The following is a 13,750-nucleotide window of genomic DNA, read 5'->3' as shown; positions in this document are numbered from 1 at the left end:
CAATATCTGAAAACAGGTGATCTGACTGAGCTGCAGTTTGTTTAATAGTAAATTTGTACCTTCAAGCATGGACACGGAGGCAAAAAAATCAAAGATGTACGTTAAAAAATAATAATCCAGCCTGATGACTTGTAATTCAGATGTAAATGTTTATGTCTAATGTGGTGATAGAGTTCAGGAGATTATTTCATAGAAAGCTAGCAGGTATCGGCAAATCAAAACTGGAGAGTGATAGCAAACTTCTCTTCTTTCAAAATGTCAAATTTGTGTTTCTAGAGTTAAAAATACATATGGCTGTATGTGTACAGATTGATTTCTTTAAAAGTTTCCATTCCTACAGTTGCACAAAGGAGACACGTGGGACAAAGTCTGAAACCCCCACGCTGTACAAAAAATAAAAATCCCGTCCAAGAGCATCAGAAGTCAAAAGAAACTTTGTGAGTCTTAATGAGATGAGTCAGAAACGTCAAAGTTATATATTTTTTTGTAGCAAGTGTCCCATTGATGTCTCTGTACTGGGATAGGAATAACACAAGGAGCCCCGCTCAGGTGAATCTTTGTGCCCTGTACAGACATGTAGATTACAGTGACCTGTAATCTACATGTCTGATTCCTTCAGTGTACTATATGGGCTAATGACTCAGTTCTTACCTCTGTAGTCTCTCGCCGGTACTGTGGGCACCGGTTTGTTTGTCAGCCTGTCTCTCTCACACACACACACACACACACACACACACACACACACACACACACACACACACACACACACACACACACACACACACACACACACACACACACACGCTGTCATTAGACAACTCGGCAGTGGAACAAAGTGCACTCATTGACCACTTAAACTTAAGCAAATGTGTGTTCACTTCATGAAGGCTGTAAAACCACAAAAGGATGACACGCACAAATGCAGTTAGCAGTCTTTTGCAAACATAAGACACGAGTTGAATAAATGGCCTTTGTGTGTCAGTTTCTATCCTTAGCGTGTTTTGAGGGGACTCATTTCAGGAAAGGAAAGTGAGAGAGATGCCATCTGTTTTAGTTATTTTTGCTTTGCGTCTCTTTTTCCAACGGTTGTGAAAGAGGAATCGACGTTCTCCACTGGTGCATGTACACAAACCGCATGGACTTTTTTTTTCTTTTGCTTTTAGATCACCAGGCTTTTCTTTTCTTTGACTGTAGCAGGACAGATAAATTGATCAACTGTGTAACTTTCCCATGCAGAAAATCAAAGCTTTCATTCTAAGAAACTGACCTTTTTAGTTTATTCAGGAAGCTGCCATCATTTTTCTTGATATCTTGAACGATCTTCTGAAGCTGCCTGGAACGCAAACATAAGGTTTCATACAGAAGTCATAAATAAATGCAGTTGTACATGCACATGTAATTTGTCTTGTTTCTCAGCTTTAAAAAGTACTTTCCAAAGAAGCATTCACATAAGTTCCTCATTTCACTTTTCCAGACAGAGTTTAGAGGCATTTTGCTGAATACAATGAATACAAGTCTATATGGACATTTTTGTAGTTTTACAGTGTTTTGTAATGAATTGCAGAACATATTACCAAGCAGAACATAAAAAAGATACATAAAAAAAATCATAGCTTTGTTTTTCTTTTTTTTGTTGCTAATTATACTCCTTGTACATTTGAAACAAACTAAAAATTGGCTTAAAGCAACAACGCTCACGCGAAATTTACAACAAAACCCATCTTCTTACCGGATCTTTGCTGTGGCAGGAGCAGCCAGTTTACCTAACGTATCCATGTTCATGTTTGATCCAAAAGTTTACATTTTTCGGGCCACATTCCTGTCATGCGGTAAAGGTCGACTGCCGAATTTTTCGCAGAATTGTAAATGAACCCTGCCTTTGTTTAGTCACGTCCTTCTCACACAGGGGAGGGAATTTGCTCGAGCCACCTCTGTCAGACAAATCACTTCTCTTTTCCACTCCCCTTCACATACACACACACACACACACACACACACACACACACACACACACACACACACACACACACACACACACACACACACACACACACACACACACACACACACACACTCTCAAAAAGTGTGAGAGTGTCTTACATCACATCTACCTTGACTCACTTCAATTCCACCCTTCCAAACACTGATATTTTACCAACTGTAGATAACTTCATATATAGGAAATTTCTAGAGAATGACTTCGAGTTATCGGTATGTTATACAACAGATTGAAAGGTGACTTGGCACTTGCCACAATTACACGTACAACTCTGCTAACTTCCTCTAACAGAGTGTTTTATTATTTAACACTCTGTTTCAACTAATATATCTTTGTTAATGCATGTCTAACTTATGCTTTTAGCCTTAAAAATGATCTGTTGTTAAGGTCATTATGTCATGGAAAGTACCATGTTGTAACCCTGTTCTATAAAGAAGAAGGAAAAATAACAAGTATGCTGCCTCTCATGTTAGCCTGGAAGGAAGTTGATTTACTACAGCATGTATGCGATCATCATGGGAATTTCTTTTCTCGGTTTTTGTTTTGCTAAAAAAACGTCTACTCTGCCTTTAATCATAGTCAGAGGAAGACGTAATATGAGGAAGTTGTGCATGGTAAGAAAATACCAAGAAGTAAAGAGACAACTTTGGACTTTTAAGGTAATATCTAAACAGATCTCGCAATGAGAACAGAAGTCAGCATACTGTATGAGGACAGTCATACCATAAGCCCCAAAGAAGCCAAGAAAATATCTGACATCATCATTACACCACCACCTCTCGCCTGAACAAGGCAGGACGGATCCATGACCTAACCATCTGAATGCACACCTTGCTTGGTACGATTTGTTAATTAAGTTACAGTTACCTTCCTATCAGCTCAAATCTCTGACCTCTGGCATTGAGTTGTTGAGTTTTCACCAAGAGAACGGCCTGTCACACAGTTTCTTGCTTTTGGACCATTCTCTGTAAACCCTGGAGATGGTTGTGTGGGAAGATCGCAGTTGAGCAGCAGTTTCTCAAATAGTCAGACCCTCCTGATCTCACAGCAACAACCACAGAAACACTCAAATAACATTTCTTCCCCATTTGAATACACTAGCTGAACTTCAGCAGGATATCTTGAATACCTAAATGCTTTGAGTTGCTGCCATGCGATTGGCTGTTTCAACATTTGTGGTAGCACGCAGTTGTACCAGTGAGTGTATAAAAATACATGCGAACACAGTATGAGATATTTAGTCTGTCACTTCACCTTTGTCACTTTTTTCTTTCTATATACGGAAGCGTGTGTCCATTTCATGTTACATAACATGTGAAAGTGTTGCAAAAAGTGGCTTTTCAGATTGGATTTCGTGTGCTCTGAATCATACTGTGCATAGTGTGGACCTACAAACTGCACGGTGCTGCTTTTTTCAAAGTAACTTTATGGTTTGACAAGTGAATGAGTGATGGGATAAAAGAAAATAAAAGACCAAGTATGGAAGTTCAGGGCTTCCAGTTTTACATTTGAATTTGTAGTTGCTATTTTTTACCAATTTTATTGGTAAATAAAATATTTACATTGTGCAAATATCTGGAGACACTCTTCATTTCTTTATAGTTTGCAAGGAAAGAAGTGCACCCATTTATGGAAACAAGTGCAAACATATGGAAACACAGTATATAGGGCAAAGCAGTTTGAACAATTCTAATCGGTAATTGGTATGACCACCTTTATTTAAGAAAAAAAAAAGCAGGAACTCTCTTAAGAAAACTTGCATGTCATTCTTTTAAGTAGTCTTCAAGAGTAGTTCTCCACGTGTCTTGAAGGACATTCAAAGCTCTTCTTTGGCTGCTTCTTGTTTCGTTCTCTGTCGAGATGATCCCACACTGTTTCAATAATGTTGAGGTCCGGGCTCTGGGGAGGCCAATCCATGACTCATAGTGTGTTTTCTAACCCAGTGATGCATCAGTGTTGGTGGACACACTGTACACTCACACAGAAATAAGCCAAGTTTTCTTTCTAGCTAATAAGTCTTTGTGAATCACCTTCTTGGTGCAAAAATACTATTTTAACCCTGTCAAACTGCGTTATTTTTGGCATTTCTTGGTATATTTCACTAAACAAATGGGAAGAAATTGTCTATTTTTGTTGCTAATGTCTAAAGAATATCTACAGATGCAGATTTAAAGTGGTTATTTGGTAAGATGTGTTTTTTTTTCAGCTAATGACTTTTGTACATGCTTTTAAAATGATGAGATAAATATTTTTACATTTCACTCTAAGATTTAAGTACAATATGTTGTATTTATGTTACAATATTTGAATTTTCCACGCAAGAAAAGTTTCACTTAGATTTTAATAATGCATAATTTTCAAGAAACACGTAATAATTAATTTAATTTTTTATTTTCTAGTTTAATTTTTTTACAGAGCATGCCGGTTGAAACAAGTAATTGTAGCTTAATGGTGTCTGTTTATATCACACACACGGGAATACATCAACGGGTACATACCATACAAACAAGAACACACATGCAGCCACATGTGCAGGTGCAGTCAGACACCCTAACTTCCCCAAACACATCTGTGCATGTACACAGATCCAGCTCGGAAACGAGCACACACACAAATATTGTAATTTCATTTCTGCTCCTTCTCTTATTTACACATGAATACAAGCAGATCTGGGGCAGTCACACTTTATCATTTGGAGTCTACTGCTTCTATAGGTCAGTCTTCTAATGTCTAATTTCGGTTGGCCTGGGTGAATTGTAACCTTGGTTTCCTGTACTTACTTACAAGAGGGGCAACCAGTGTGGTTTTCTGCTAATGTAGCCCATCTGCAATAAGGTCTGATGTGCTCTGCGATCAGACACGCACTCCTGCACACTTTGTAATGAGTGGTTATATTGTTGTTGTTACCTTCCTTAATACAAATTTTATTTGTCGCATGCACAGTACAACATTTATTGAACATGTAGCGAAATGCTTGTGTCCGAGCTGCAGACATAGCCGCGCCATTCCAGGGCTTTTAGCATGGAGCTCTAGCCAGGACCCTTACTGGATACCGGGAGGGAACCGAACTTGTGTGGGAGTCACAAACAGAGATGGGCAGTAATCTGTAATCTGATTACTTTTTTCAAGTAACGAGTAAAGTAAGGGATTACTATTGCAAAAAAGGTATTTAGGTTACCGTTACTTTCCCGTAAGCACACTGCGTTACTGCGTTACTGCGTTACTAAAACCGGGATTCTTTTGTGAGTGTCTCATGACAATGACGTAAGCGAGTGCGACGTTCGTGGCAACAGCTGTGTGCAGATCAAGAATGGATAATATATCGAGTGTGGGAGAGAGTATGATAAATTTTGAGGTTATTATATCATCTTATGCCATGTTATACCCCTAATTAAAGATTGTGAAATTATTATGTAGTTTTAGTTTGCATTATTCTCCTGACTTAGAAGAAGGGGATAACTATTACATTTAATAAACTGATTTGTGTTACATTAGACTGCTGATTTATTGTGAATGAGTGATATTGTTTTATGATGTATGATACTGCTGCATTATAAGAAATACTGTTTTCAGAGAATCATGGCCTTATTTGTCTGATTAGAAAGGAACAGAACATACTGCACAGGAAGCCAAGGTCATAACTTAGGCTCACTGAGAGAGAAAGAATGTGGATGTTTAGGTTTTATGACGCTGGAGGGGGGCTGAAGCTATAAGAATGTGAGAAATGGTCATACACCTCGAGATCTGCTGTTACCCTCATCGGCACATCTCCCATCCGGATGTATTGCGCAAAAGTGTTGTATGAAATAATGAGAATTGTATGGAATAAAATGACTGTTGATTGAGCATTTATACACCGTTCTTCCTTCAGCCCAAAGATCAAAGAATTGGGAGGATTTAACACCATGCAGTGTTTAAAGCATGGAAGTACTGACCTTACTTTGAGTTTGATTCGTAAAAAGTGCCAAAAACATTAGCGTCCGCTGCTCACTGCGTGGGAAGAAAACTTCTTTTTACAGCGGAAAAACCCCTTAACTTCCGAGCAAGCACCGAGTGTGTTACCACGGAATGGTAAATTCACAAACTTGCGGATTCTTCCACTGACCGCTGCGGCAAACCTGCACCAGGGCAAACCTCCGCCTGCCCCACTCCTGCTACAGGTGAAAATAGAGCAACAGAACCACTATATAAAAAATATAATTTTTTGCGTGATGCATAAAGTTAAAAGATTAAAACTAATAAAACAAATTTTAAAAAGAGACTTTTCCATTTGATTACATTTTATATGATAGATTAGGCAGAAAGTAGAATTTGGCTGAAAGATCTATTGCTTTATCACCTATTCAGGTTGTAAATCATGTTTCTAAAAAGTAACTAAGTAACTAATTACTTTCGAAAATAAGTAATCAGTAAAGTGATTACTTTTTTGGGGAAGTAATCATTATTAGTTACTGATTACTTTTTTCAAGTAACTTGACCAACACTGGTCACAAACCTAGCCTTTAGCTGCACCTGTCCTCCAGGTGCCGAGGTTATGAAGCTCAAACTCATAACCTCGGCAACAGCACAGTGTTCTGTCATATAAGTACCGCGCGCTAACCGATTGCGCCACTGGAGCTTCCTGTCAGCTGAAAGCAGTCAGACCATTCTCCTCTGACCTCTGATCTCAAGAAGAGCTTTTCACTCAGAGAACATTCACTCACTGGATATTTTCTCTTTTTAAGAGAAAAAAAATGCTTATGGTTTGCAGTTTGGCACCAGCATCCATGATGCTGCCCATGCAATCAGCTAATGAGATATTAGAGTTAATGAGCAGTCGAACAGGCGTACCTAATGAAATGGCCAGCTAGTGTTGTTGTGAAATGTTTTGTAGCTCTGGACAGAGAGATCAGTCAGCCTGTGGTTTGTTTTGTCAAACTGCAGCAGCAACAATAAAAAGAAATGAGAGAAAAGGAGAACTGAAGGACGGAGACGGGGGGAGAGAAAAGGAGGATATGATTGAGGGGTGTGATGACAGAGGTACGAGGGTGTTACTTACGGCTGGTGGATGAGACTAAACTTGCTCAAGTCACTTTCACTCAGGTTCTGAAAGAACATCAGAGAAATCAACTGTTAAAAAAATGTGACAGGATGGGAGGAAAATAAAAGACTACAGAGATCACAGATCGCTGTGATTCCTTTCAGCAGAGATGATACGGCGAGGATGTCACCTTTACTGGAGCAGAAGAGACATGAATGCATTACCTCTTTAGGAACAAAAGATGGCAGCATCTCACTTAGGGCCTTTTTTGGAGGCACATGTGCTCAAACTTCGCTGTAGCTCAAAAAAGGGCACAGTTTAGCCACATTCAGACACGAACCTAAAAGTGCTGTTGGTAACATACTCCAGTAATTTCACAGGAAAGCTGTGGGCTGAGCGTCTTGCTTATGAGCCCAAATATCTACTAACACAGGAGAAACATATTTTTTTTTTATTAACAGAGTGCTTTTATAAGAATTAATTCTAAACTAAAAGCTGATAGAAAATAATTTTGAAATCAACATTAAATGAACGTTGGCTGTTTTGTTTGTTGTCGCCCTTCAGGTTTGGCTCGCTCGTCTTAATACAAACAAGTCCCAACCATATTATCATATTACCCAATTTTCTAAATGATCTCACATTAAAAAAAAAGTTTAGCCGACTGCGCTTGTATTAGGTTTTTTTTTTTTGTCGTATTCATAATGTCTGTGTTGCAGTAAGGCGTTTGTGATTTGTAAATGAAAGGAAAATGATTACCATAAAATATGCAACAAATTCCGCTAAATTATGTATTCCCCTCTTCATTCATAATTCATTGCTCCAGGTCGTTACTTGCTCTGTCTCTCTTCCGTTTTAAATTTGCTGTAATGTAATGAGGATCCACGGCCACAAATGTTTGGGAAAAGTTGGGAATTTTAGTTTGCGAGACGTCACGTGACCCGACGGAGGCGTGTCATAACAGGCTGTAATATAAAGCGTCTGAATTTAGCGTAAGAATGATGTATAATTGGTCCTTTATTCAATAAGTATGATGTGAAACCTGTGTAATGATATGCTGTTAAGCTGATTAAACAGTAGCTGTTTATTTATAAGAGAAATCAAACAGGGAGGGGAGTTAGTAATTCAGCTCACACTACCTTGATGTGTGTGTTTCGGTTGAACAAAAAGCCGCATTACCTCTAGGAATAAGCCCATAGCATAGCTGAAGCACTTTAAGACTGAGATTGGGATTTAATCATCTGTAAATTTAAAAGTGAGATCGCTTAATATGAAAGACTGTGCCTCCTTCAAAGCACTGATCCTTGCCCTCGCAGATACACACTTGATCATCACGCAGTCTTACAGGAAGAAGAAAAAAACATCTGTATAAAATCAGACTTAGCCTTTTGACACCGAATGAAATATCAAATAGTCTGCCCCAGTGGATACTCAGGCACAGCTCACACAGTGAATTATTTATAGGAGTGTCTGTGCTTGTTCAAATGAGACACAACAGCTCTACAAGGTGCATCCGTTCCCTTTTTTCCAGTAGGCCCAGAGTCCACGTTTTATCATTTTAAAAATGCTCATGGTCACACTGCAATGCTTTACATGCTTTTAGATCTTCCGTCAGGCCTGTTAGTAAATGTGAATGGGGCATTTTTCCTTTTCACAGTCTTCTTGTAAACCATTTTTTCATTGTCATGATGTGACATTTTTAACCTTGACGATACTGATAGTAGCATTAGCAAGATAAAGGCTATATCTGAAATTACTTCCCTGTGCAGTCATTCATGCGTATGTAATAAACCAAAGTGAGATTTTAGCTTTCATTTGTAGAAGTAGTTTATTTTTAAACAGGGACAAGTATGTCACATGAACCAGGCAGCACACAATAGCATTTATAGTCTAACCTAGTTTGTAATGGCCCTCAAAATCAATACCATTCATAATCTATATAATAAATACACACATTTAAGAGGTGGAAGGGAGCTAAAACTGCTAAAAAGGTGGAGAGCATGTTTAAAGCAAACAAGCCAAGCAGGCCTGGCAAAAACCAACCCTAGGGTGGGTTTTTTCTTGTAAGATAAATGAGGAAATTTTCCAACTGTTATTTAAAAGTGACTCAAAACTATTGATGGTAATAAACACATTAAAATCACAGAATATCCCACTGGAAAGTCTACATTGCGTCAGTGTGAAATCTCGGTTTCACCCTAAACCAGGTGCACAGACGACCACTATTCTTGTTTCTGTTCATGAGTGGTTTGCTGTCGGAGTGGCAAACAGCAAGGGCAAGGGTCTGACGCACCGAACATTTGTTAATACTTCTCGTTGAAACGAGTTTCATTTCACGATAGAGAGAACAGCTTCGCAGCTACACGGCCACAAAATTACCCCTCGGTTCTTTCACGGCAGCTGCACAAGGTCTCATGACTGTCATTAGGTGAGAGACTTTCCACATGTTCACAAATCTACACTGGATGTCGACAAGCTAATTCTGGTTTAAGGTGTTTTTCCTGCTTTGTGGCTCTGTTATCCATTACGAGGCAGCTGTGTCAAAATTCAAATTAGATTCAGTGAGACTAAAGAATTACTGCTTATTACGCTGAGGATATATTATTGCAGAGTGCCGCTGTAGATTTTTAAGGCCAACGGCAAAACAGAAATATATACTGCTGGCCCGTATACAAGTCACTTTATTAGGTACACCCTACAGCTGCTCTTTAACAGGTGGAACTGGGAGCATCGCATTACGGACACGAAGCTGTGATACTATCATGTAAGTATGGATTAAAATCTCTGAGGTATGTTTCCAGCACAAGACACTTCTGAATGCAAAAAGCAGTCCAACCCTGCACCTAATAAAGTGGCAACTATATGCAGATGTGCTATATGTGCTCCATAGGAAGCATCTGCAATGGAAGCATATGTGGGTTTTTTTTCGAGGGGCCTTTGTTTGTAATGTCAATGTGATACACCGAAGCTGAAAGTGGCTTCCCCACATAGCCGCCACACACAGGCGGCATTACAGAGATGGAAGCTGACAGTTCTTTTGATCTTCTGCTTCCACATATCGCTTTTAACCTGTCTACCTGTGTGAGCGAATGTGGCATCAAAAAGACAGAGATTACCTTTATCTGCGCTGCGCTGACTGTCTGTCATTCCGCTCCGTACTGTATTATACAGCCATCCACCGCTCATACGGAATAAAACTGTTTTTCTTTTCCCACCTTTCATTCTTACCGCTAAATCGTGACCACGCGTTGTGGGTGCAATGTGAATAAGATGCATTCGAGGCAGGAGCTGACGATGACGTTTCCATATGAAAGCAGTTCAGATCTGTGTTGCATGCTTACACTTTTTAAAAAAAAAATGGATTTTATGACCTTTGCTCCAGCCACTGTACATCACATGAATATGTAAAATAAGCCAAAGGCAATGCTCAGCAGAAGCATGCTCGCTGGATGACATTCAGATACCAAAGTGCAGGCCCTGCTCTGCTTCTGGACACACGCTGAGCTCCTGATGAGTCAAAAATAACTTACTACAAATGTTTCTTCTTCTTTGCTGGATTTTAAAAACCTGTAGAAGAGGCAAATAATGCCTTTAAAAATTCTCCGTTTATTAATAATTAGTTGTTTCAGTGATGTCGCTGGAGCGTCAACAACACTGCAGTTGTTGTCAAATGTGATTTTAGGTCAACACAGGCAAACACAACCCCTTCAAACAATACAAAAACGTATATTCGCATATTTTCGGAAGCACACTGATGATTCAACCACTGAATCTTTAAAAAAGGTTGCTCTTGTAAAATAAAGGAAGTGACATTACACTGCCAGGGGCAATTTCAGGATGTTTGTCAAAAATAGAAGAGGAACTGGATAGTTGCAATGAGCAGCGTCACTCGTAGTAGAGAAAGTAAAGAGCACCATCTGCTGGATTTCGTCAACTGAAAATCCAAACAAAACCTTTCTCAAAGACACAAATGTCTTTACAGTAATGACTTTTTTCAGATATTTTCCAAATATATGTATCTATGAAGCTATTCAGTCAAACACAGACAACTTTATACACTTTCTGTAAGCATGCTCATAAACACCAGTGAACATGTAGTGCCATAACTCTTCTGTAACGTTCCAGATCTGAAAAGTGAAGCTTCTGCATTCTTTATCATTACCATTAGGGGGCGACCTTCCTGGTTGTTTGACAAAGACTGGTTGTCTATAGGAAAAGGATTCCACTAATAACTTCAGAAAACAGTTTCTTGACTGGGCTGTAGTATAAGTTGTGAGTTAGAAATCTTCTCTGTCTGGTTGTTTTGTAAATTATGGTTACTTGTAGAGCCACTAATGCTTCAGGATCCACCTTGTGATTGACAAGAGTGCTCAGATTTTTCAGTCAAGGCCCTTGCTTATCACACCCCACTTCACTGTGACAGCCAACATGCTTAAAGCCTTCACAAACTAGCAGGTGTCCATATTTTATATACAGTCAAAACAGCCTAAAATCAGCTTGCTAATATATTCTAGTAGCAATGCTAACAAGATGATACTGATGGGAGCATTTGATTGGAGGGACAACCAGGAGGTAATCAAACCACAAATATCTGTACTATAGAACTTAAAATAGCGAATTATATAACATGAAGTATTATATACAGTCTATGATTTGTGCAAATTGCTTGCATATGCTACACAATAGTTAAAAATGCCAACCTGCTTGTGGAGCAAAGTATAAAGTCAAGAGCAAAACAAAACACAGAATATTTGCTGCAAATTTTATGCCCGTGAACCCAGTTGTTGTTGAGCCACTTTGCTCTGAACCACAAATGTCGACCTCCTCTTGCGGCACTGGAGAAAAAGTTAGAGGTTTACAAAAGTCAGCGTGATTCAGCCTCTGAGGACACCGAACAGCAGAAGGAAATTTCATCCAAAAGTGATCCATCGAGAAGCTGGTTGGGGATTTTATTTATAGATCAAATTCCTTTGCTGCAGTAAAAATACTGGCTAAAAAAAAGCTTAAAAGTTTGACTGGGGAATGTCTGTCAGACACCGCAACCTTGAAGCTAGTTAAACTACAAAGCTGGGCAGCCACTCAATAAAAGCATGGGTTTACTTAAGCGTGCACTGGCTGGATCCATAGCTAAGGAGATCTATCAATCGATACACATACTGTATGTATATGTATATTTCAGATTGGTGATGTTAACGTGCACATCAAAGCCTCTGCTCTGAAGTATTAATCAATTTGACTGATAAAATCCGCATCTTTTTTTTTTTGAACTATGCACTTCAGTGATGCAATATCCCACCTAAAGTAGAGTTAGCTCAGGGTCATTGAATAATGAATAGGCGACTAGGCCGCTGCTCTAATTTAGAGCGTGGCAAGAAGTGTGCATAAGCGTCCACTTAAAAGATGCATATGAATGAAAGCTTCTTCAGGCTTGGCAGTGTGTGGGAGGTTTTTACTGAAGTATTATAAAGATCCCCCAAAACACCAAATATTAGGGAGTTATAAACCCTCACTCCAGTTATTTGCTGCATAAAATCCTCTTTAAACAGCGTTCCCCCTCATGACTGAAGCAGATTTAGAGATACTTACTTAAGTAAGTGGGGATTACAGCTTTATTAGCCATGAGACTCATTTCACACTCCTTACTCTCTCCCGAACAGGGGCACTCAGCTGCGCTCAGTTTGGCAGCCTGCTTCTCGGTAGCTATGAGAAAGGCCTCAGAGATTGTACGCAAGGCGTGGATGATGGAGACAGAGCAGCGAGGGTGAAACCAAAGCAGAAGTTACAACAGATACACAGACTTCCACATTAGCAGGGCCACAGTTTACACAAAGAGCAAGTGTGGGAAGTAATGCAACCGGCTTTTGTCATGTTTCGTATCCTGTGAACTCTCCTGTTTTTCAACTTGAAACGTGCTTTTAGATTCATAGTAAAAGTGTGTTCGTCAAGCAGTGACATTTTAACAAGAAAACAATAAAAAAAAATGTCTGCCAGAGTAACAGAGAGTGAGAGTGTTACAAATAAACCAACCTCAACTGAATTTTTTTTGTGTGTGTGTGTGTTTTCTAGCAAAATGGCATAAACAGCTCGAGGAAATGTAATTATTCTGCTGCTGTTAATGTCATAATCACAATAATAACAACTGCTCGCCAGGATTTGACCATTTTAATTAGAATAACAAACTGAACACAACCACAACCCTGATATGATCCTGGGTGGATTCGTAGATTATGTAACTGTGTGGGAGAAAGAGCCATTTCTGGATTATTCAGGTACAAATGAGGAAAGACTCACCAGAAATCTCTGTCCATTAATTTTCAGTCTGTTTACGGTGACGGCGCATTCTTGCATATTATTCTGAGGAGAGTAAACATATCCATTCACTATTTTTAAATGACTAATTACACACACTTATTGAATCAAACAAACATTTAACTTCCAGTCATCTAATGTCCTGGTCTTACTTTAACACTTTAGCCGCTTATGTGCATTAACATTAACATTATACGTGACCCTCAGAATGAACTGGTGAATATTTAAAGTGCGACAAAACACAAGCATCTCTCCCATTTCCAGTGGACTCACCTTATACAGTAAGAAGGCTACTTTTGCCTGGTCCCACCCCTCGCACTCCTCTCTGGACGGCAGGTTCATTTCTGTCTCTACAGGGAACCTCTGAGTACGAGTGTGCTTTTGGAAGTACAGTAATAGACTGACCCGTCACGCACCGCGGCTCT

At 39.3% G+C, this 13,750-nt stretch overlaps 1 protein-coding gene across 3 annotated transcripts in view; it reads right to left on the bottom strand.

Annotated features, from left to right (window-relative positions):
* The window catches only part of blnk (B cell linker), a 26,149-nt gene extending 12,399 nt beyond the window's left edge, over positions 1-13,750 (bottom strand). Inside the window, exons 1-5 of one of the 3 annotated variants that reach the window (XM_080868235.1) lie at positions 13,599-13,750; positions 13,308-13,370; positions 7,038-7,084; positions 1,268-1,333; positions 652-698 (exon numbers count right to left, since the gene is read on the bottom strand). In XM_080868235.1, coding sequence (XP_080724361.1) covers positions 652-698; positions 1,268-1,333; positions 7,038-7,084; positions 13,308-13,370; positions 13,599-13,667 — 292 coding nt within the window. In that variant the 5' untranslated portion in view covers positions 13,668-13,750. Of the gene's footprint in view, positions 1-651; positions 699-1,267; positions 1,334-1,729; positions 1,887-7,037; positions 7,085-7,775; positions 7,866-13,307; positions 13,371-13,598 lie in introns of those variants that run through there. The other 2 variants (XM_080868236.1, XM_080868237.1) reach the window with 2 other exon arrangements.

Source organism: Rhamphochromis sp. 'chilingali' (assembly GCF_963969265.1).
Source record: "Rhamphochromis sp. 'chilingali' genome assembly, chromosome: 20".
Lineage (NCBI taxonomy): Eukaryota > Metazoa > Chordata > Actinopteri > Cichliformes > Cichlidae > Rhamphochromis > Rhamphochromis sp. 'chilingali'.
Note: the sequence above shows the minus strand (reverse complement) of the source record. Positions and strands in the feature narration are given on the sequence as shown.